General features: G+C 43.8%; 2 protein-coding genes across 2 annotated transcripts in view; both read right to left on the bottom strand.

Annotated features, from left to right (window-relative positions):
- Positions 1-3,473, bottom strand: part of KLHDC2 (kelch domain containing 2) — an 11,041-nt gene extending 7,568 nt beyond the window's left edge. Inside the window, exons 1-2 of the mRNA XM_007943679.2 lie at positions 3,321-3,473; positions 999-1,078 (exon numbers count right to left, since the gene is read on the bottom strand). Of these exons, the coding sequence (XP_007941870.1) occupies positions 999-1,078; positions 3,321-3,473 (233 nt within the window). The remainder of the gene's footprint in view (positions 1-998; positions 1,079-3,320) is intronic.
- Positions 3,474-8,715: 5,242 nt separating this feature from the next.
- The window catches only part of KLHDC1 (kelch domain containing 1), a 79,517-nt gene continuing 66,250 nt past the window's right edge, over positions 8,716-21,982 (bottom strand). The window contains exon 13 of the mRNA XM_007943678.2: positions 8,716-8,896. Within this exon, the coding sequence (XP_007941869.1) occupies positions 8,716-8,896 (181 nt within the window). The remainder of the gene's footprint in view (positions 8,897-21,982) is intronic.

Genomic DNA, 21,982 nt, shown 5'->3' with positions numbered 1-21,982 from the left:
CATCTTCCCTCCGAGGAGTGGCTGGTGGGTGTGAACCGCCAGCCTTCTGGTTAGCATTCAAGTGCCTTAGCCACTATGCTACCAGAGCTCCCACATTAAAGAGCAAGTACCAGTAACCTGGGACTTACACTACCAAACACTTAGGAAATGCTTACTATATACCAGACACTTCTCTGAATACTGTACATGTAATAACTCATTCTGAAGCTAAAAATGAATCTGAATCAAAAACCCTAAGAAATCTAAGATTCAGAATATAATAGTACAGTCAAGGTCTTCTAATATTATCAGATTCATTACCACTTTATCTTTGCTAAACTTAGAGGTTTGGTTGACTTATTTTTAAAAAATTCCTTATGAGACTGAATTAAAAGTAGAATTGCCCTTTTAAGGGAATATTATATATTTCTAATTCTCTAGAAAAGATTAGCAAACAGTTATAACACTGTATTTTAAAGAGATCGGCATAGAAATTTTAATTTTGAAACTCATCATAATAGGACACCAGCTTTATTTCTAACAGATACAGTGTAAAAATTATTTTCTCAACCAAGATACCGTAACACAGAAAATTTACAACATCCTGATGATAATGAAAGTTTTACTATATTTCCTTTCCAGGATCGGATGCCTCTGTGTCCTATTTTAATATTACTATAAACAGCTGGTGGTTCGAACTGCTGGCCTTTTGGTTAGCAGTTTAACCAGTGTACCACTAGAGCTCCTTAATAAACTCACTGCCTATGAGTCAGAGTTATAGAGCCCTGAATAGAAACTTCTTCAAAGGTCACAAAGCATTTTATTACTAAACCACATTCTCATTGTAAATTAAGCAATTAAGGATGATAAAGCTTCTAAATTTAGTAGCTAAGCTAAACTGGCATCATTAATTAAAATACTTTTAGCATCATTAATTAAAATACTTTTATTCAATAGAATAGGTTTTACAAGTTTTTTTCTTTGCAGCTTATTTCAGTGTTTTAATTCCCCATAGTTACCATCTTCCAGTTTCCATGTTGTAGATCCATAGCTCTTCTCTAGGCAGATAAAAGTCATATAATCCTCTGACTTGATTACTCTAAGAGCCAAAAAATCGCAAATGTAAGAAACTGGTATTTTCAAGAGGCACTATTGCATATTCTTTCATATTTAACTTATCTGAGCCACCAAGAGTTACGAAAAATTAGGTTTTAGAATTATATCAAATGCACAGTCCCCCTAACCCATGAGACATAATATACACAGCTCTTAATTTACATTTTGATACAGCAGTTGCAATAGAGCAGGAAATAAAAAGACCTCTGGAAAATCTGTAAGGCCACCTTACCTTGAGAATAGACAGTGCACCAAACTTCGGTTACGTGACTTCAAGGGAGAGTACCTATACTATGGTGGGCAAGTTAGAGAAAGGTCATAGAAAGTGCCTGTCCCCTGCTAACAAATAATGTATGGGTTTCTACCCTACCTTTCCCTTCACCCACTCATTCTCTGCTGAGAAGCAGAGAGGGAGGAACTGACTTCTGTCTCTCTTCAGAATGCAATTATGTCCTTATGCATATTTTAAATGGCTAGCTCTGTACCATTTCCTTCAGGTAATAATGCCAGCAAACAGACAGTTTACCTTATACCAGAACTGGCTGAGTGCTATATATAGATTCCTTCACTTAATCCTCACAACCTCTAAAAGTAGTTGGTATTAAAACTGAGGTTTCAGAGGTTAAGTAATTTGCCGAGGCTACTTAGCAAATGAAAGTGCAGTCAGGATCCTAGCCTTCTTTCCCTCAATTTAATTTGCAAGTTTGATAGCTGCCTGGCCTTTCTAACATTTGATCCTCCTCTCTGGCCACCTTCTGAAGAAAGTCAACATACAGTAAAATGACTGCAATTCAGAGAGAAGGGTGTCAGTCCAGTAACCTTGACTATTATACATAGAGGGAAAAAGGCAGTTGGCCATGTAACATTTCTCTCTTCCACTCTACTTAGGAAAGGGCAGGTAGGAAGTGGCTGAAACAGACAGCAGGCTGACCTGGGCCTGGGGAGGGAAATTCACTGCTGTGTAGGAAGCCAAGGTTTATTGCTCTCAATCTCGAAGGGCTTCTTGTGCCTACTCTCAGGGTCCTAGTCAAAATGAGGATAGTGTGTATCGGAACCACTCTAGTGATCATGCCTCTCAGCCATCCATTTTCATAAACCCAACATCAGAAATCTTCCACACTGACAGTCCTTCCTACCTCTTCCAAAGCCAAGTCTCATTTCCTCCCTCAATGCTATTGATTTTTACAAGTGGAATTATGAATAAAGTAGTTTAAACTGAAGTGTGACTGACCAACAGGTTTGCCTTTTCCCCAAGGTAATTTACATTTTAATAGGGGTCACCCATCTACCTGCCTCTTTCCTTGTAGCAGTTCCATACTACTTACAAGTACCTTCTTCTAAATACCTGTTCATTGGTGGCTGGAGAAAGCATGGGAAATTAAGTAGGAAGCTCTAAAATCAAAAGGGCAGAAGGGGAAATGGCAAGATTTAGAGACACTTGGGTAGGATTCTCCAGGTAGGAGAAAGAGATACAACTGGCTCCAAACTGGATTACACTGTTTCCGATGATTAGAGGGCAAAGAGTTGCGCTGTCTAATCACATTTACTGCTGAGCCTTTTTGGTTCTTGGTGGGGCTTTTCCATTAATTTTCTTAACAAGCGTTTCTTTTGAAAAGTGTCAGCCCCTTTTCAGCTGCAACCAAAAAGGGGCCCTGAAGTGTTCAAACAGTAGTCTAATGGCCGTCAGTACACGCGTGACTGGGACTCCAGCACAGGAAGAGGGCGATTCCTGCAGCCTTTCAGAATCCCAGGGGTTTTCATACATCCTGGCCACCTCACAGTGGGTAAAGTCCTGGAGCTTGGCCCATAAAGGGGGCACAGTGACATCACACACCCTCACCTCTTATGCAAACACACAAACCCTTTTAAGTAAGTGCCATGTTCTTGCACTGCCCAACCAACTTTAACATAGTGCCTTCCCCAAAATAATGCTCCAGTGTCACGTGGCGCGCACAGGGCCACCACAAACAAGGTGGAGAGGAGGGCAGACTAATCTGAGGTGGGCGTGATCACCTGGCTGCGAGAGAACAGCCCTGGTACCTTGAGACAGGTTCGGGACTCGGAAAGAGATTCCTACCCGCAAGCAAATGAGTCCACCAGCAGAGTCGCGGGGAGGAAGCTCGGTTGGCATCCGCAACTGCTAGCCGCCGGGCGGGCGGCGCTGTCCGGCAACCCGACCCCGGAGAACTGCCGCGATGCCCGCCTGGACCCGGCCACCCACTGACCTTGTAGCCACCCCAGACGAACATGTGGCGGCCGTCGCTGACAGCTACATGGCCGCTACGCTCCGCAGGGCAGGCGAGCTCCATGGACTCATAGCTCTCGAAGGCTGGCCCTGGCAAGTCATCTGCCCCCAGATCCTCGTTGCCATCAGCCATCTTGAGGCTGCACTTTCGTTCACCAACAACTCTCACACTCGAGATGGGGGAAAAGACAAAGGAAAAAGAAATGTACAGCCGAGTGAGACAAGAAAAAGGCGGCGGCGGCGGCGGCGAGAAGAGCGAGGTTAGGAACGCTCCCTGATCGCCAGCACTCGCTTTTTCACAACCCTCCTCAGCCAAGGATGTGGGGTCGCAGGCAGGTACTAGGGGGCCGGCGGCGAAGGCCCCAGCTAGTAAGCGGGGAGGTGCCCTGCAAGGCACCGACTATAGCCAGGGCGCCGGCCCCGCCTCCAGCGCGCCCCTCGCAGTCCACAGCCCGTGTTTACGCTGAGGCCGGAAGCCCTCGGCTGCGCAGACCCGGCCGGCCGGCTCCGGAAGCGCGGCTGGCGCTCAGCGCCCCCAGCGCCAGTCCTCCAGCTGCCGCCGCCGCTGAGGTCACATTGCGGACCGCAGGTGCCTGGGGCCCCAGCGGCGACTCACTCCGCCTTTTAAGGCCGGAGCCCGGAACTATGTGACATTCCGAGTCACCTTTCTCTAAGGTAACTACAGGATATTTTGAATTTTAGCCAGATTCTCACAATCGAAATTTCTCTTTGCGATTGGGGGATACTATCAAAGGGTTTACAGCCTGGAACAAAACCAAAACTCACTACCATCGAGTCTATTCCGACTCATAGCGAATGGGGTTTACAAGGCTGAAATCTTTAGGGAAACCGACTGACTGCCTCATCTTTCTGCCGAGGAGAGGCTGGTGGGTTCTAACCGCCGACCTTTTGGTTAGTCCATGCCTTAACCACAGCGCCTTACAGTCTGGAAAGGGGCCCAGAAATTGCTCATCTGGTAAGTTTCTGGTCTCAGCTTCTCAAAGATAAAAGTGCCCTGTTTTCTTGTGGACACAAACGTTGACGCCTCAGTGTTCCCACGTGGTCACAGCCTCAGTCGCTCAAGGCATCCACCCTGGAGATTCCCAAGGGCCGTGTACCCAAGCAGCTTTACTGAACCACACGTGCTCCACGTGGCGCCCACTTTTGACTTCGCCTCAGCCTGATGATTCCCACGTAGTGGTGGTTCCTGTCTTCTTTGCTCCTTCCGGAAAGGAAGGTGCATCCTCCACCCAGCTTGTTGAACTGTAGTCAAAAAGCACTTTAGAAACAGTAACCGCTCAGGGAGCGAGGTGAATCCTATTCGTACAGTCTTTTCTCACATTTTATATGCTACATTTCAAGTGGGTCAAGGAAAATTAAGTTACTGTAATCTAACTTGAGTCCCCAGTGATAAGGAGGATCATCCAACTCAAAAGGAGCTCTGGTAGCATAGTGGCTAAGACACTTGCCTGCTAACCAGAAGGCTGGCGGTTCAAACCCACCAGCCACTCCTCGGAAGGAAGGTCGGGCAATCCTACTTCGGTAGTGATACTGCCTCGGAAACCCAAGGAGGGGTCGCTATGAGTCGGGGCCGACCAACGGCACAAAACAACAACCACCACCGACTCAAAAACGTTCCAAATCCCTAATCTAATGCTGCTTCTGTAATTTCCTGTGTTTGGTGGGAGGAATGTTTCTGTGCTTCATCTTCACCTAGGAACCACGACCTGAGAGAAATGCTTAAAAAACGGCTCTCCTCACTAAAATTTTCATAGAGCCTAAAACTCCTTCCCTGACTGCTTCCTGTGTGTTTACTTGAACTCAGAGAAGAGTTATTTAACAGGTTTAAAGCCTACAAGAAGGAAATCGACTGGTGCTGTTGACACCTTGTTATCCAGCCCGGTTGCTGGCCCAAGTACATTTGCTTCTGGCTCATCAGAATTCTTTGCAGCAGTGTACTGTCCTGGTGTGATGGTTTTACACTAAATTAGGTTTAGCCATTGTGTGAACCAGCAATGTAAATCTGATCAAGTCTGTTTTCTACTTTAAAACACTGAGCTGGCTTCCACTGCTCTCGAGATAAAGTTGAAAATTCTTATAAAGAAAATTCTTATAAAAAAGGCCCAGCCTACCTTTCCAGCTTCAATTCCTGGCTGCCTCTTGCTTGCTCCAGCTGTACTAGCATTCATTCTCTCAGTTCTTTAAACACATGGAGCTTCTTTCAGCACTAGGACCTTCAAACATGATAGTCCCTAGTAAAACTGAGAGTCTAACTCATTCTTCACCTTAGTTTAGTTAGAACTTCCTCAGAGAAACCTTTCCAGATCACCTAGGCCACTTTTAGTTCCCTGTCATATGCTCTTAGTATACTCTGCATTTTTCCATAGCATTTAATAAAACCATTGTTATGGTCTATTGTTAGTCTCCCCTGATTCAAGAGGGCAGGGGCTTCATTTTTCTTACCACTGTAACCCAGGCAACTAGGGCAGTGCCTGACACAGACGATACACATCATAGGAATGAGTGGATTGCCATGGTAATGGGAGAAGTGGGACTCGGAATAGATTGAGGACTATTTTCTACTATTGTACTTATAAAATCCTTGTGAAAGGGTACTTCTTTAAACCAGGTCATTGCTTGACCCCTGTGGCATTATAGGTAAAACAATAATCACTAAAGTTTCCTGAGTTTCTACCTACTACATTCTATTCTCAGAACCCTAAGGGGCCACAGCTGCTAGGGGACTGAATCCTACCGCCATAAACAAAACATTTCTCAGCCCATGAATCAATGCATATCTGTTATCGTTCGGTGCCTTTGTTCAAGTCGGTGCTGACTCATCAGTGACCCTCTGTTCAATGGAATGAAACACTGCCCAATCCTGTGCCATCCTTACATCTTTGCTATGTTTCAGCCCATTTTTGTAGCCACTGTGCTGATCATCTCATTGAGGGTCTTCCTCTTTTTTGCTGCCCGTCTGCTTTACATAGAGCCAATTTCATTGATAGATTATGGAGTTCAACTGCTCAAAAAATGATAGTAAACCATCAGCTGGTGAGAAATAAAGAATGTATACTATTTGGCCTATGGAACTTCAAAACTGACTTTGCCCCCTCCCTGAATTTCTATTATCTCCCAATAGGGAAGCCTTGGTTTAAGTCAAGGTCAGAAGGTGAGGTAAAAGGATCAGAATTCCCTTCCACTTCTACTATGGGGATACCCCAGGACACATAACATTTTGAAGCAGCACAGTATATTAAGTCAAATAATAACACCAGATAATACTTAGATTTTAATTCTCTTGAAGCCCAAATGAAGGTACCTTGAGGAGGCTAGCCTAACTTTTAGTATTCAAAATATTTAAAAAGAGCTCTTTTAAGATAGGCTGGAGAAGGCATTCTTATAATCCAGAAGTCATTTTTTAAAGTGTTCATTCCGCCTGGTGTAACCACTGAGACTATGGCCCCTAGCTGCCCTTCAGGTCTTGAATTGAACCCACAACTGTGGTTTCCAGCCAAACAAAGTACAGGCATGTGAGTTAAACATTTACTTCAAGTAGACACATGCCCTGGAGAGAACAATCATGGGAGAAGGAAGGGCTGCTTATGCACAGGGAGATAGCTCAGGGTGCAGAAGAGTATGAAGGGATGGACACTGGGAGGAGGTAACTATGGGGAGGAAGTGGGAGGGGAGCTGTTGCAGCATTGTAAATTTTGGTCAATGACATGAGACAAAGTATATGTGAACTGCTGTATGAAAAGTGAATTTACTCTGTAAATCTTCACCCAAATCCTAATATAAATAAATAAATAAATAAAGTGTTCATTCCACTTGATGATAATCATTACTATCCAGATAGGTTTTGGTGTATTTTTGCTTTAAATATAAAATGTCAGTACTGACATTCTAAGTACTTACTTCTAAGGTGGTCATTACTTCAGATTCATTTACCTATAAACAGTAAGAAAAATTAACACGTACACTGAAATATTTTTGCACAGTCAACTCTAATAACTGGTTCACACCAACAAAACAATGAAAATAGTAATTCTATATACTTTGTAAAATAAATTGTAAACACAAAATATTTTGATACTTAAATAGAAGCTTTACACAGCCAAAATACAGTGCATATGCATATATAAAAGATCTCTAAAATTTAAAGATACTACAAATTTCTATATTCTTCATTATAAATTACATATACTTTAGAAATATATTTTCTCTTAACATTTTAAATTTCAGAGATAAGTTTCATGGTGATATTGTAGAGAATAATTTCTCTGGAATTGTTAGTAATTCAATGGAAGGACAATAAAATGAAAAAAAAAATTAACTATGGTGAAAGTACCACTTTGAGAAATACAGAGATATAATGTTCTTTTTTTTTAATAGATGGTTATACTGAAAATAAAAGGGAAGATACCAGATTTTCAACAGCCTGGCATTTTGGGCACCAACTCTAGAATGGACTGGTCCAATTTTAGAAGTTTCTATAAAGTCAAATTACTAGGTTACCATCTCATTTCATTACTTACGAAAATTACTTTAAAAGCACTTTTCTTACAAGGCAATTGTATTTTAACATTTCTCAAAAATTAATAAATTGCTTCTCAATATTTCAAAGCCTAAATTATAAATAACTTCCACTTCATATACTTTAAATCATGGTGTGTGTGTGTGTGTGTGTGTGTGCATGCATGCACGTGTGTGTTTGGACAAAGGAACTGAATGTAGGGGTAAAGGAAAGACAGTGAAAGACTTTTATTCCTTTATTCAAATAAAGCTAAGAAAAAGTTAAAATGCTGCCTAAGAATACTTTACTAGGTAAGTGCTAAAAGGGCAGGAGTTCAATGTTTAATAATATACTGGTGTTCACTTATTTTATAATTTTTGGCCAGCTGTATTACCACTGAGTTATTTGAGGAGAAGCTTAGGGTAACTTTAAAGTGACCTGAGAAAATCTGTTCTTTCTGAAAGCTCATATGTATTATTTTCATATATGTATTGTATTATTATTATGTGTGTGTGTGTGGGGGGGGTTGGTTTCTGAAGTCCTTGAGGGTAACTTCTTATTTTCCTGAAATTTGAAAAACCTTTCAAGTAAAGAGTACACATTAAGTTAAAATCTCCTATAACTGTACTTACTTTCAGAAACAATATCTGCTCTGTAGCTTATAAGAAAATTGATTTACAAATATAAATTGATGTACCATTGTTAACATGTAATTCCATACCATATAATCACTCTCAAAAGGCATTTTTTTTGTTTCCAATTTTATCTTCTAAATAAAGCCTCCAATATGGGGGTAAAACTGATAGTCTGATTACAATGTTTAAACATTTTCAATATATAGAGTGTACCAACTTAATTGTTACTGATCCACTGATTTTTTTTTTTCTGTTTCTTCTGTTTGGGCCCTTTGCTCTTCTCGGTGATTAGCTACAGTCCAAAATGTTATCTTTTTGAATACTTGTTGCAGAAGTTTAGGAGGTAATAAAGATATCTGGCTTTCTAAAATCATAATATTTTTACCAATGCAATCAAGGCATGACCTATAAACAAAAACATAACAGAATTATTAGTTTTTGAATTAGAAGCTACAATATAAAATATTTATATATAAATATATTTATATAAGTATCCTTTAAAAAACAAAAATTTTTATAAAGATTTTACATGATAATGTACCCCCTTTGTATTGTCTGGAACATGCTAGAATTCCCCCTCCCCAGAATACTATAATACTTGTATATTTTTATAGCACAAGATACCAAAATGGTATGGAAACAGAAAATGTAATTTACCATGCAAATGTTCTTTAAGTAAAAAAGAAACAGTTAATATCAAAGCAGATTATTCTGTGGCAGACCCTTTTTAAGTGTCTTTCCATCTGATTTATCCTTCTCTGAGAACTGTCTTTTTCCTCTAACACCCCAAGATGAGGCCCACGACATCCATGTTTATACCATGTGACCTGGTCTTCCCTACCTCCTTTCTCTAAATGACTGAACTGGAGTGAAGCGGAGTTCGGAAGAGAGATACTAAGCGGCAATACAGGAAGAACCAAGAGGCCACCTGCCTGTAGGGCCCCAGAGGTTCATTTTTTCCCTTTGTATGCCATTAAAATCGAAAACTCAAACCTATCAAAAAAAAACAAACACCCTCATAGCGACCCTCTAGTGTAGAATAGAACTACCCAAAGGATTTCCAAGAGTATAAATATTTAAAGAAGCAGACTGCCTCCTTTTTCTCACATGGAGTGGCTGGTGGGTTCAAACCACCCACCTTTTGGTTAGCAGCCCAATGCTTTCTTTAACCACAGCACCACCAGAGCTCCTTTGCATGCCATTAGAGGGCAGTTAAAATTACCTTTTTTAAAATCTTAAACTAGTTCGAAGAGGGTTTTGTAACTTAAAACTGAAAGAATCTTAAAAAGTTACCAAAGAAAAGCATCTATTTCAACTGATGGTACTTTCATTCAAAAAGGTAAATAAATCTTTAAAAGTTTTTAAGATTCATTAGATTCTTCTGTGATTAACCTTAGTTATCATTTTTACAAAGATCTGCACCCTAGAGATTTACATCTTCATCCATACTGTCATGAAGCCTTTTCTCTCTACTTTGTGACAAATCTGAGTAAGAAGTTAGAGTGAAAAATGCAATACCTAGAGGCTAAAGTACAAGAAAACGGTAATGAATTATACCTGTTGGAAATTTAATTCTGTTGCTACAGTGACATAATAGTTCCTGTGCCCCTTCCGTAATGGGGTAAGGGAAGCATCAGGTTACACTTTAGTGAAAAAGACAATAAAGTGTTATAAATGCTGTGACTGGGATAAAATGAAATTCTCATGACGGGTATAGGGCTCTCTGGGAATCACAGGGGAAGAGTAACCAAGACAACCTTAGCAAGTTGGGGGAAACTGTAAACATGGGGAAAATCAGGGGAAACTTTCCAGGTCAAGTAGAGTCCTTGAGAACCTCAACAAGTGAAATAGAAGCATTCCAGAAAGAAGAAACCAGTAGCTGCAAAGCCCTAGAAATGAGAAACATAATTTATTAATGCAATTCAGTGATTCAAGTATGACTGGAAGGTAGAGTGTGAAAGTGGGCCATGGCAATAAATGAGGTAGCTGCTATCAATAAGCTGTTCACCTGTAAAGAGTTGAATTGACAAAAGCTGTGTGATAGACATATTTATAACAAAGACCAAAAAAAGAAAGAAAGAAAAAAGAACAGTTGCTGAGGCTGCTTATGTATCAACCAAATACCTCATGGGATTTGGTTCCTTGGTTTGGAGGTTTAGAGTCATGGTTTCATGTGCCAGCCCAGTTAATTGGTCTACATGTTTAGTGCTTCTGTTCTACCTCCTACTTCGTTATGTAGTACCTGAGGTCTTAAAAGTTTGCAAGCAGCCATCCAAGGCACAACAATTGGTCTGTATTTGTCTGGAGCCACAGAGGAAGAAGGAGAGGCAGGGATAGGAGAAGAACATGAACATGAACAACTGCCACCTTTACTAAGAGACCAGAAGAACTGGATAGTGCCCACCTACCATTACTGAACATTTTGATCAAAGATTCTACAGAACAGCCCTGATCAAAAGGGGGAATGTGCAGACCAGAATTTCAAATTCTTCTGGACTCTAGACTTTCTAGAGCCACGGAGGCTGGATGAACCTGATACTGTTGTCCTGACATAATCTTTAAAACTTAAACCAAAAATATCCTCCAAAGTCATCTTAAAACCAAACAATAGTTTAGTTTAACTAGTAACAAAGGTGTGTCTTAAGCATTACGCTCATTTAAAAACTGTCTAAATAGGATGAAAGGAGTGCTAGTGGCACAGTGTTTAAGGCATTTGGCTGCTAACCAAAAGCTTGATGGTGGGAACCTACTAGCCCCTCTGCAGGAGAAAGATGAAACAGTCAGCTTCCATAAAGATTCACACCCTTGAAAATCCTATAGGGCAGTTCTACTATGCCTGGTAGGGTTGCTGTGAGTCAGAATCAACTTGTTGGCAGTTGGTTTACATGGGATCAAATTGACAACAGCAACTTGAAAGATTACATAGGAACCTTAGGAGTCATTTATGTTAATGGAGAAAGAACAATTCAGAAAAGGAGGATGAGAATGGTTGAACAACCTGAAGAATGTTACTGAATTGTACACGTAGAAATCTTAAGGTCCAATATCCTCCTTTTGGACCATAAGCCTCTTATTCTTTTAATTCTCATCCTCCCTTACTCCTTTGATTCTTCCTAGCTCTCTATTTAATAAGGGCCCTCCAGTGTTTATGAGATAAAAAATATATTTCTGGGAGAAAGCTGTGGCAGTCTGCTTCTGTCAAGATTGGTGTTGTTAGGTGCTGTTGAGTCGGCTCTGACTCACAGCAACCCTATGTACAGAATGAAATACTGCCTGGTCCACTATATGAGACAGTGTCTCATTGCTGTTCATAAGGTTTTCACAGGCAAATTCTTTGAGAAGTAGATGGCCCCTTCCTTCTTCCATGTCTGTCTTAGTGTGGAAACTCCGCTGAAACCTGTCCACCATGGGTGACCCTGCTGGTATTTGAAATACCAATGGCATAGCCTCCAGCCTCACAGCAACATGCAAGCCACCACAGTAGGACAACTGACAGACAAGTGATGGTCTGTAATGATTACAGCCTTAGAAACCTTATGAGGCAGTTCTACTCTGTGCTACAGGGTTGCTATGAGTCAGAATCAATTTGACTGCACTGGGTAAAATATGTATTAAAACTGGCTATTTACGAATGGGATCTTAAAAGCTTGCAAGCAGCGATCTAGATGCAATGATGGGTCTCTCCTCGTCCAGAGCAAAGAAGAATGAAGAAAACCAAAGATTCATGGAAACAATTGGTCCTTGTGACTGGTACACCATGTGATCCTCAACCTATATGACTATGAGACCAGAAGCTAGATGGTGCCCAGCTACCACTGTCAACCACTCAGAGAGGGATCTATGTAGGAGATCCTGGATAGAGAGGGAGAACAATGTGGAACAAAACTCAAAAATCATTTGGGGAAAAAAAAAAAGGGAGACCAGGTTTGCTCGTCTGATAGAGTATGGTGAAACCACTGAGACTATGGTCCCTGGCTGCCCTTCAGGTCTGGAATTGAACCCACACTTGTAGCTTCCAGACAAATAAAAGACAGGCATAGGAGTTGAACATGTACCCGAGGTAGATACACTCCTTGGAGAGAACAATCATGGGAGAAAGAAGGGCTGTTTATGCACAGGGAGACAGTTCAAGGGGCAGGAGTGCCTGGAGGGATGGACACAGGGAAGAGATAACTATCGGGAGGAAGTGGGAGGGGAGGTGTTGCATTGGGGTAAACTGTCAATGTCATCAATGTGTATGTGAACTGCCACTGCTGTTGTTATGTGCCATCGAGTCGGACCCAACTCATAGTGACCCCTCCTTGGGTTTCCAAGGTAGTATCACTACAGAAGTAGACTGCCCCATCTTCCTTCCGAGGAGTGGCTAGTGGGTTTGAACAGTCAGCCTTCTGGTTAGCAGTCAAGTGCCTCAGACACTACGCCACCCGAGCTCCAGTGAACTGCTGTATGGAAAGTGAATTTGCTCTGTAAACTTTCACCTAAATCAAAATTAAAAAAAAAAAAAACACCTGGGTATTTTAACCATTTTCATGTGCACAGCTCAGTGGCATTAATTATACTCACAAAGCTGTGCAAGCATCCCCACTGTATTTCTAAAATCTTTTATCACCACAAAAAGAAACTGTGTATACCCATTAAGCTGCCCAGCTTATGGTAACTATTCTCCCCAGCCCATGGCAGCCACTAATTTACTTTTGTTTCTATGCATTTGCCTATACTAGATAGTTCATGTAAGTGGAATCACACTATGTGGCTTTTTTGTCTGGCTTATTTCACTGGGAGCCCTAGTGGCGTAGTACCTAACGCATTTGACTGCTAACCAGACACCTCAGAAGGAAGATTGGGCAATCTACTCCTGTAGAGATACTGCCTCGGAAACCCAAGGAAGGGTCATTATGGGCCGAAAACGACTCCAGGGCAGTGTGTGTGTATACTTCACTTGGCATAATGTTTTCAAGGTTAATCCATGTTGCAGCATGGATTTATTCCTTTTTATGGCTGAATAACATCCCATGAATATGTATGCTACATTTTGCTTATCCATTCGTTGGTGGACTTGGGTTATTTCCACCTTTTGGCTATTGTGAATCATGCTGCAGTGAACACTGGTATACAAGTATCTGTTGTGAGTCCCTGCTTTCAGTTCTTTTGGATATATACCCAGGAGTGGAACTGCTGGATTGTGTGGTAATTCTCTTTACTTCTTTGAGGAACCACCAAAATGTTTTCCACAGTGGCAAACCATTTTACATGCCCACCAGCAATGGAGGAAAGTTCCAGTTACCACACATCTTCCCAACACTTGTTACTTTACACTTTTTGGATAATAGCCATTTTTGTGGGTGTAAAGTGCTATCTCATTGTGGTTTTGATTTAAATTTAACTAAGGCGCTCTGATGGCACAGTGACTAAGGCACTTGGTTGCTAACTGGAAGGTCAGTGGTTCAAACACTCCATGAAAGGAAGATGAGGCGATCTACTTCCATAAAGATGTACAGCCTCAGAAACCCAATGGGAGTTGCTATGAGTCGGAATCAACTCGATGGCAGTGAGTTTCATTTTTTGGGGTTGACTGAGTAATAATGTTGAGCATCATTACATGTGCTTATTGGCCATTTATAAATGGCCAGATCTTCTCTGGAGAAATGTCTATTCAAGTCTTTTGCCCATTGTTCAATTGGGTGGTTTTTCTTTTTGTCGTTGAATTGTAGGAGTTCTTTAAATATTCTGGATATTGATCGCTTTATCAGATGAATGCTTTATAAATATTTTATCCCATTTGTAGGTTGCCTTTTCATCTTTCTCCCCAAAGGACAGTGTCCTTTGATGCACAACAGTTATTTCTGATGAAGTCCAGTTTATCTATTTAGTCATTTGTTGCTCATGCTTTTAGTGTCAAATCTAAGAAACCATTCCCAACTCCAGTGTCATGAAAAGATACCTCCATGTGTCTTCTAAGAGTTTTATGGTTTTAGTGAGGCGAGAGACACCCGGCTCAAGCTGGCTTGAAAAACCATGTATAAAGAATGGAAAATTCCTCTCCCCTGCTCCCCCTTCCTTCTTCCTCTGCCCATACTCCCCCTCTCTTCTGCTCAGGCATCTTTTTTCCACTTCTGTAAAAACTGCTCGCTGCAGGTGCTCTTTTTGCAAGTAACTAATCACCCTTTTACCCCAAATACCCTAGAAGAAGAACCCCATAAAAGCTCCATGTGGACTTTGTTTGGGGCTCAGTCTCCAGATGTGAATCCACTGAGTCTGTGCTAGCACAAATAAAGTCCTTCCTTTTTATCCTGCTTGGCATTAGCGTTTCTCTTGGCAGATCTGGTAACATTTCCTGGTGCATTGGCCAGGAAACCTCCTCATTTTCAGCCTCCCCCTGCTGCCTGAGGGACCAGTAGTGTGGCTATTGCTGACCCCAGGAAGCCAGTGGCCTGGGCCAGCCTTTGATCTGAGGAAGACCACCTGCTGAGCACACTGGTGTGATAGTGTACACCTGCAGTGTAGTAAATTATCTGGTATGGCTTTTCTAGCCCTAAGTTTTTGTAAACTCCATGGTGGAATTTGCTGTGAGCAACTGAGGAGCTCCTGATTATAAAAGTTATCACCTGGAGTACCTCTGTTGGGAGTGGCACAAAGCAATGTTCTGCGAGGCTCTCTCTCTCTTTCTCTCTCTCTCTCTCTCAGGTGTTTAGAATTCTGATGTTATGATTGGCTAGTTTGGCCACTCTACCAGGCTCAAAAGGAGGCCACCTAGAGGCAGAAGTCTCTCTCTGACTGCTGGCTGAGAAGGACATGCTTCTGAGAGAAACGCGTTCCTGAGAGAAACATGCTCCCGAAAGAAACGCGTTCCTGAGAGACATACACTGCTGGGAAAGAGACGCAAGAGATACGCATTGCTGAGTGAGACACCAAGGGATACGCACTGCTGGGAGAGAGAATGTGAGAGACCTTTGGCTGAGAGATGGCGGGCTGGAGAGACAAAGTTTTTCCTGAACTTGAATTGTAGCCTGGTGCTTCCCTAATAAACCCCATAATCTGTGAGTTCTGTGTGGCCACTGCAGTGAATTATCAAACCCAGCAGAAAGGTGGTGAGTGCTGTGGGAGTAACAGTTGGTGTGAGGGTTGGTGAAAGGGCTGGAGGGAGGCAGCATGTCTGGCCTCATATTAATGGGCTTTGGACTACTGATAATGATTCTGTTTTCCTCTTGTGTGTTTAGAGGAGGTCAGAAGATGTGGCCTCCTTGCCTTTTTGGCAACACCGTGTGGGTCGCCTGCATTGGGACGAGAGCCAGTCCTGCCCTTGGTTCCGGGGACCTAGCAGGAGAAACAACCACCTTCTGGACATCTGAACCCCAGTAGGTTACAGGGCCCCACAAGGAGCCAGGCCTGCCTGGAGGCAGAAGGGGAGTCTGATCAGCTCCTGGGCACTGTCCAAGTATTGCCCAGATATGAGTGGTGAGAAACCACAGTAGCCCACAGACAGTACAGGATTTTGGGGTTGGTGTACGCACTGATACATGTGTTAGTGAGTGTATCTGGCTGACTGAGACCCTAAGGAATCAGGAAGCTGGGAGCAAGTGCAGAGCCACTCTCCTAACCAGTGGCAATCCTCACACAGCTCAGGGTGATGGGTCGGCCAATAGCTTGGCAGGACCTCTGGGTCAGAGACTTATACTGACTCGCCAAAGCTAAAAAGCACCTGGAAAATCCTCACGAGAGGAACGGGAAGAGTTCATGAAGCAGCTGGTGACTGTTGCATCGAAATGGGAGGGGCTCAGAGTCAAGAAAGAACCCCACTCCAGATCATGTTAAGGAATTTAAGAAGGGATTTGGTGCACAAGATTATAGAGTAACGATGCAGGCAGGGAGACTCAGAACCCTGTGTGAGTTAGAATGGCCAAGTTTCCAGGTCGAGTGGCCATCAGAGGGAACACTGGATAAAAAAACTGTGATGAGAGTCTGGCTGGTGGTGATTGGGGACCCCGGCCACCTGGATCAATTCCCCTACATAGACACCTGGCTTCAGTTGGTCACAAATCCGCCCCTATGCCTTTGAGGGCCAGTTAGCTGGGTGATGGTTTCTCAGAGCCACTGCCAAAATGGGGAAAAGAAAGCTAAAGCACTGCCTTCTGCTTTGCCTAAGCTCTCAAGCCCCACCCCATTCTCCAGGAGGTGCCGGAGGAACTGGCACCCCCTCCTTATGCCCAATGTACCCATCTTGGAAGACCCTCTGGCCACAGACACCACCCCAACTCCTGCCTGACTCCACTACCAACCCAGACTTAAAGACTCCGGTAGGGACTAGCCCAGGGCCACTCCACCTCAGTCTGTACACCCCGATGTCTTCCTCAACCCCTGCTGCCAGCTTGGGGTCTGCAACCCCAACTGTGATTGGACCGCCCTACTCACTTCTCTCGGCCATACAGATGCCACCCCAGGAGACAAGGGCACCTATGTAGATTCAAGACAGTCAGGTTCAAGGGGGGCAGCACACCCTGGTTTATCAACCATTCACTACCACCGATCTCCTCAATTGGAAACACCATACCCCACCATATACCGAGAAACCCCAAGCTTTGATAGATCTCATGCAATCTATCTTCCAAACCCATAACCCCACCTGGGCAGACTGCCACCAACTTCTCCTCATGCTGTTCAATACTGAGGAATGGAGACGGGTACTACAAGCTGCCGCTTGGTGGGCAGAGAAGAATGCACCAGCTGGAGTAATGAATGCACAGGTGTAAGCCCAGAGATGCCTCCTAGATGAGGATCCACATTGAGACTCATTCCAAATGAGAGGGAAGGCCTTTGGAACCTGGAAACTTACTGGGAAACACTCCTGCAGGGGCTCCAAAGAAGAAACCAGAGAGCAATCAACATCAACAAGGTAGCTGAAGTTCTGCAGGACCCAGGGGAAAGCCCCAATGCTTTCTCTGAAAGACTCTGCGAAGCATATAGACTTTACACCCCATTTGACCCAGAGAGCCAAGAAAACCAACGGATGGTCAACACTGCCTTCATGAATCAGAGCTTAGGAGATACCCACCAAAAACTCCAAAAGCTGGAAGGTTTTGCAGGCATGAACTCCTCCCAACTCCTGGAAGTGGCAAGTAAAGTTTTCATAAATCGAGACCAGGAGGCAAAGCACGAGGCGGACTACAAAATGAAGAAAAAGGTGGACCTCATTTCAGCGGCCCTAACTCAAACCAGACCAGGCCCTCCCAATAACCGAGGAAGAAGAACTGAGAAAACTACATGTGGAACCATCAGGAACAGGAAACCTCCCCTGGATCGTGACCAGTGTGCATACTGCAAAAAGAAAGTCCATTGGAAAAATAAATGTCCACAAAAACAGAACAATAAAAAGGAAAAACCCAGACCAACGAAGGAAACTGGCCTATTTAGCACAACTGAACTGGAACTCTTTGAGGACTGAGCAGACAGAGTCGGGATGCCCCTCCCCCTGAACCCATGGTCCAAGTTGAAATGGGGGGAAAAATTATGGACTTCCTGGTGGACATGGGGGCTGACCACTCAGTATTAATGCATCCCATAGCCCTGAGAACAAAAAATCGAGTTAACATTATTGGGGCTACTGGAACAGTAATCAGCCAAGCCTTTTACCAGCCGAGAAATTGCACCATAGGAGGACATGAGGTAGTGCATCAATTCCTGTACTCACCATATTGCCCTGTTACCCTTTTGGGATGAGACCTCCTTAGCAAACTGTGGGCACAGATCTCATATTCTGAGAGAGGATGATTGAAACTGGAGATAACTGCCCCAATCACTTGTATTAACTCTCTCCATTCCACCAGAGAAAGAGTGGAGAATGTTTCAAACCAAACTACCCTGAATGAGGAGTCTGCTTTCATTGCAAAGTGGCCTGAGGTGTGGGCTGAGGACAATCCCCCCAGATTAGCAACCAGGTAACCCCCAATACAGCTCCTACCGGGGACCAGCCTGGTCCAGATGAAACAGTACCCGATGCACAGACTGTTGAAGCATGGGATCCTAACACCCTGTCCACCTGGAACACTCTTCTTCTCCTGGTTCAACAACTGGGAATGCAGGACTGTCAGTCAGTGCAGAATCTCAGGGCTGTAAACCAAGTCACAGTGACCATCTACCTATCAGTGCCTAACCCCTACTCATTTCTGAGTCTTCTGCTGGCATCCACAGCCTGGTACAGCTGCTTGGATTTAAAGGATGCTTTCTTCTGCATTCGCCTAGCCAAACCTAGCCAACCCGTGTTTGCCTTCCAATGGGAGGATCCCACTACTGGGAATAGGGCCTAGTATACCTAGACACGTCTCCCACAGCAGTTCAAGAACTCCCTCACCCTTTTTGTTGAAGCCCTCGCCAGAGACTTGTAGACTTTTCCAGTGCAAGAAAATGAGTGTACTCTTCTACAATATGTAGATGATCTTTTCCTGGCCAAGGAAGGGTGCTACCGAGGGACAAGCCTTCTGTTAGAACAGCTGAACAAATACGGATACAAGGTATCCAAGAAGAAAGCTCAATTGTGTCAGCTTCGAGTGAAATACCTTGGATTTCACATAAAACAAGGTGAGAGAAGCCCTTGGGGCAGAACGGAAGAGAGTAATACAGGCCATTCCTATACCAACAAACCAGTAACAAGTCTGGGAATTCCTGGAAACGGTGGAGTTCTGCAGAGTGTGGCTACCAAATTTTGCCATCACAGCACGCCCCCTCTATGAAGCAACAAAAGGGGAAGAAAAGGACCCATTGCAGTGGGGACCTGAGCAACGAGCAGCTTTCCAACAATTAAAAACAGAACTCTAGACTGCTTCTGCCCTGGACTGCCTGACATCTCTAAATCTCTCACCTTGTATGTAACAGAGAAAAGGAAAACCGCAGTGGCAGTTCTAGTGCAGACCCTAGAGTTCTAGTCCAGACCTGTTGTGTACCTATCTAAGCAATTAGATGGAGTAGCAAATGGATGGTCTCTATGCCTGCGGGCGCTGGATGCCACTGTTCTCTTGGTACAGGAAGCTGACAAACTCACTTTGGGCCAGAATCTAACAGTCCATGTCCCCCACTCAGTAGTAGTGTTAATGAACACAAAAGGACAACATTGGCTGACCAACTCCAGACTCACAAAATACCAAGGCCTGTTGTGTGAGAACCCCCGAATAGTACTGGAGGCAGTAAAAACACTTAATCCAGCCACACTACTACCTACTAGTGAGGACCCCTGGAGCATGATTGCGTTGAAGTCCTGGAAAATGTTTACTCCAGCCGTCCAGATCTGAGAGACCAACCACCCCCTGACCTGGAGACGGAGTTGTTTACAGAAGAAGCAGCTTTATAGATTCAGAGGGGGTGTGCCGCACCAGCTATGTGGTAGTCACCTTAGAGGAAGTCACAGAAGCAGGACCACTCCCCAGAGGGACATCAGCCCAGAAAGCAGAATTAATAGCCTTAATATGGGCCCCAAGGAGGAGCAAGAGAAAGAGGGTCAATGTGTATACAGATTCCAAATACTCCTTTTAACACTGCAAGTGCATGGGGCAATATATAAAGAAAGAGAGCTGCTGAATTCAGGTTATTGTTGTTGTTGTTATGTGCCGTTGAGTCAGCCCCGACTCACAGCAACCCCTCCTTGGGTTTCTGAGGTGGTATCACTACGGAAGTAGATTGCCCAACCTTCCTTCTGAGGAGTGGCTGAATTCAGGAGGAAAGGCAATAAAGCATCAAGCTCAGATCCTCAATTTACTGGAAGCAGTGTGGGAGCCCCTTCAGGTAGCAATAATACACTGCAAGGGACACCAGAGGGAAAATACCCCGAGAGGCCCAAAGAAATAAAAAAGCTGACCAAGAAGCAAAAAGGGCAGCCATGGAGCCACTGGAAACCAAAACATCTGCACCCCTCCTCCCTGGGATGCCAGGAATTCACCCAACATATTCATAAGGAGAAAAGCAGTGGTTACACAACAGGGCTGAACAAGACAAGACTTGCTGGCAATGCCTGCCTGATGGTAGGATAGTAATCCCTGGACTACTTCCACTCAGCTACTCATTTAGGCTGGGAGGCCATGGAAGAACTGTTAGGGAAGTATTTCTACATTCCACGACTTGCAGCACTTGCAAAAGGAATCAGCCAGTGATATATAACTTGTTGCAAAAACAATCTTTGGTAAGGTCCTTCACCACCTCCTGGCATCCAGTCTATAGGAGCTGCATCCTTTGAGAATCTGATGGTGGATTTCACTGAACTGCCCAAGAGCGGAGACAATCATTCTCTCCTAGTAATGGTGTGCACCTATTCTAGATGGGTGGAAGCTTTTCCAACTCAGTCGGAGAAGGCCAGAGAAGTAACATGAGCCCTGTTACAGGAGATCATCCCAAGATATGGGCTTCCCTTGTACATAGGATCAGATAATGGGGCAGCATGCATTCATAGCAGAAGTAGTACAGGAAACAGCTTGGGCCTTATGCATAAATTGGAAACTACATACTGCTTATAGGCCTCAGAACTCAGGCAAAGTAGAATGCATGAACAGGACTATAAAAGCCAGAATCAGTAAACTCTGCCAAAAAGCACGCCTGACCACATGCCCTTCCTATGGTGTTACTAAAAATTAGATGTTCTCTGCAGAAAACCACCAGGTATTCCCCTTATGAGATTCTTTTCACCAGGCCCCCACCTCTCCTTCATTCCATGCCTGGAACACCCAGGGAGAAGGGTGAGACAGAAATTAGTAATCAACAAAAAGCACTGGGTACAGTGTCAGCACAGATACCTAAATGGGTGGCAGAAAGACTCCCCATAAGCCTTTTTTCCCCTGTACACCTATTCCAGCCAGGGGATCAGGTGTGGGTGAAGCGCTGGAACCTAATCCCCCCTCAAACCTAATGATCTTACTGTCCTTTTAACTACCCCCATGGCAGTCAAGGTTGAAGGCATCACTCCATGGGTTCACCACTCTAGGATCAAAAGCTCCACACCCAATAACTCCAACAACTCCTGGAAAATTGAAAACCACCCCCAGAGCCCCTTAAAGGTGCCTCTGCAGTGCAAGAACCATGGACCTACAGCACCCTGCTCCAGTCACTCCAGGGGCTGACAGGTCAGTGCATGACTGAAGCTGGAGGATCAGCAACGCCCTGCTCCAGTCACTCCTGGAAGCTGACTGGTCAATGCACGGCTGAACTTGGGAAAGAACTATGATCCCATATTCTAGCATCCATATTTCTAGCCCTAATTAGTTTTATAACCCTGGTACTAACTATCGGACTTATAGAAGCAACCTCGGCTAAATGGACCCTTCCCCAGAAAATCGACTTGAGCCTAATTTTTATTTTAGTTGTAGGATCACTAATGGGTGTAAGATGCCTATCTTGCCTTTCACAATAAGTTTTTTTTTTGTTTTGTTTTACTACCTCTAACCTTTCTAGGGGAGCTCTGGTAGCATAGTGGCTAAGACACTTGCCTGCTAACCAGACGGCTGGCGGTTCAAACCC

This window comes from Orycteropus afer, unplaced genomic scaffold, assembly GCF_000298275.1.
Source record: "Orycteropus afer afer isolate SDZICR_OR568_19922 unplaced genomic scaffold, OryAfe1.0 scaffold00111, whole genome shotgun sequence".
NCBI classification, from domain to species: domain Eukaryota; kingdom Metazoa; phylum Chordata; class Mammalia; order Tubulidentata; family Orycteropodidae; genus Orycteropus; species Orycteropus afer.
This window is presented reverse-complemented; position numbering and strand designations above follow the sequence as displayed.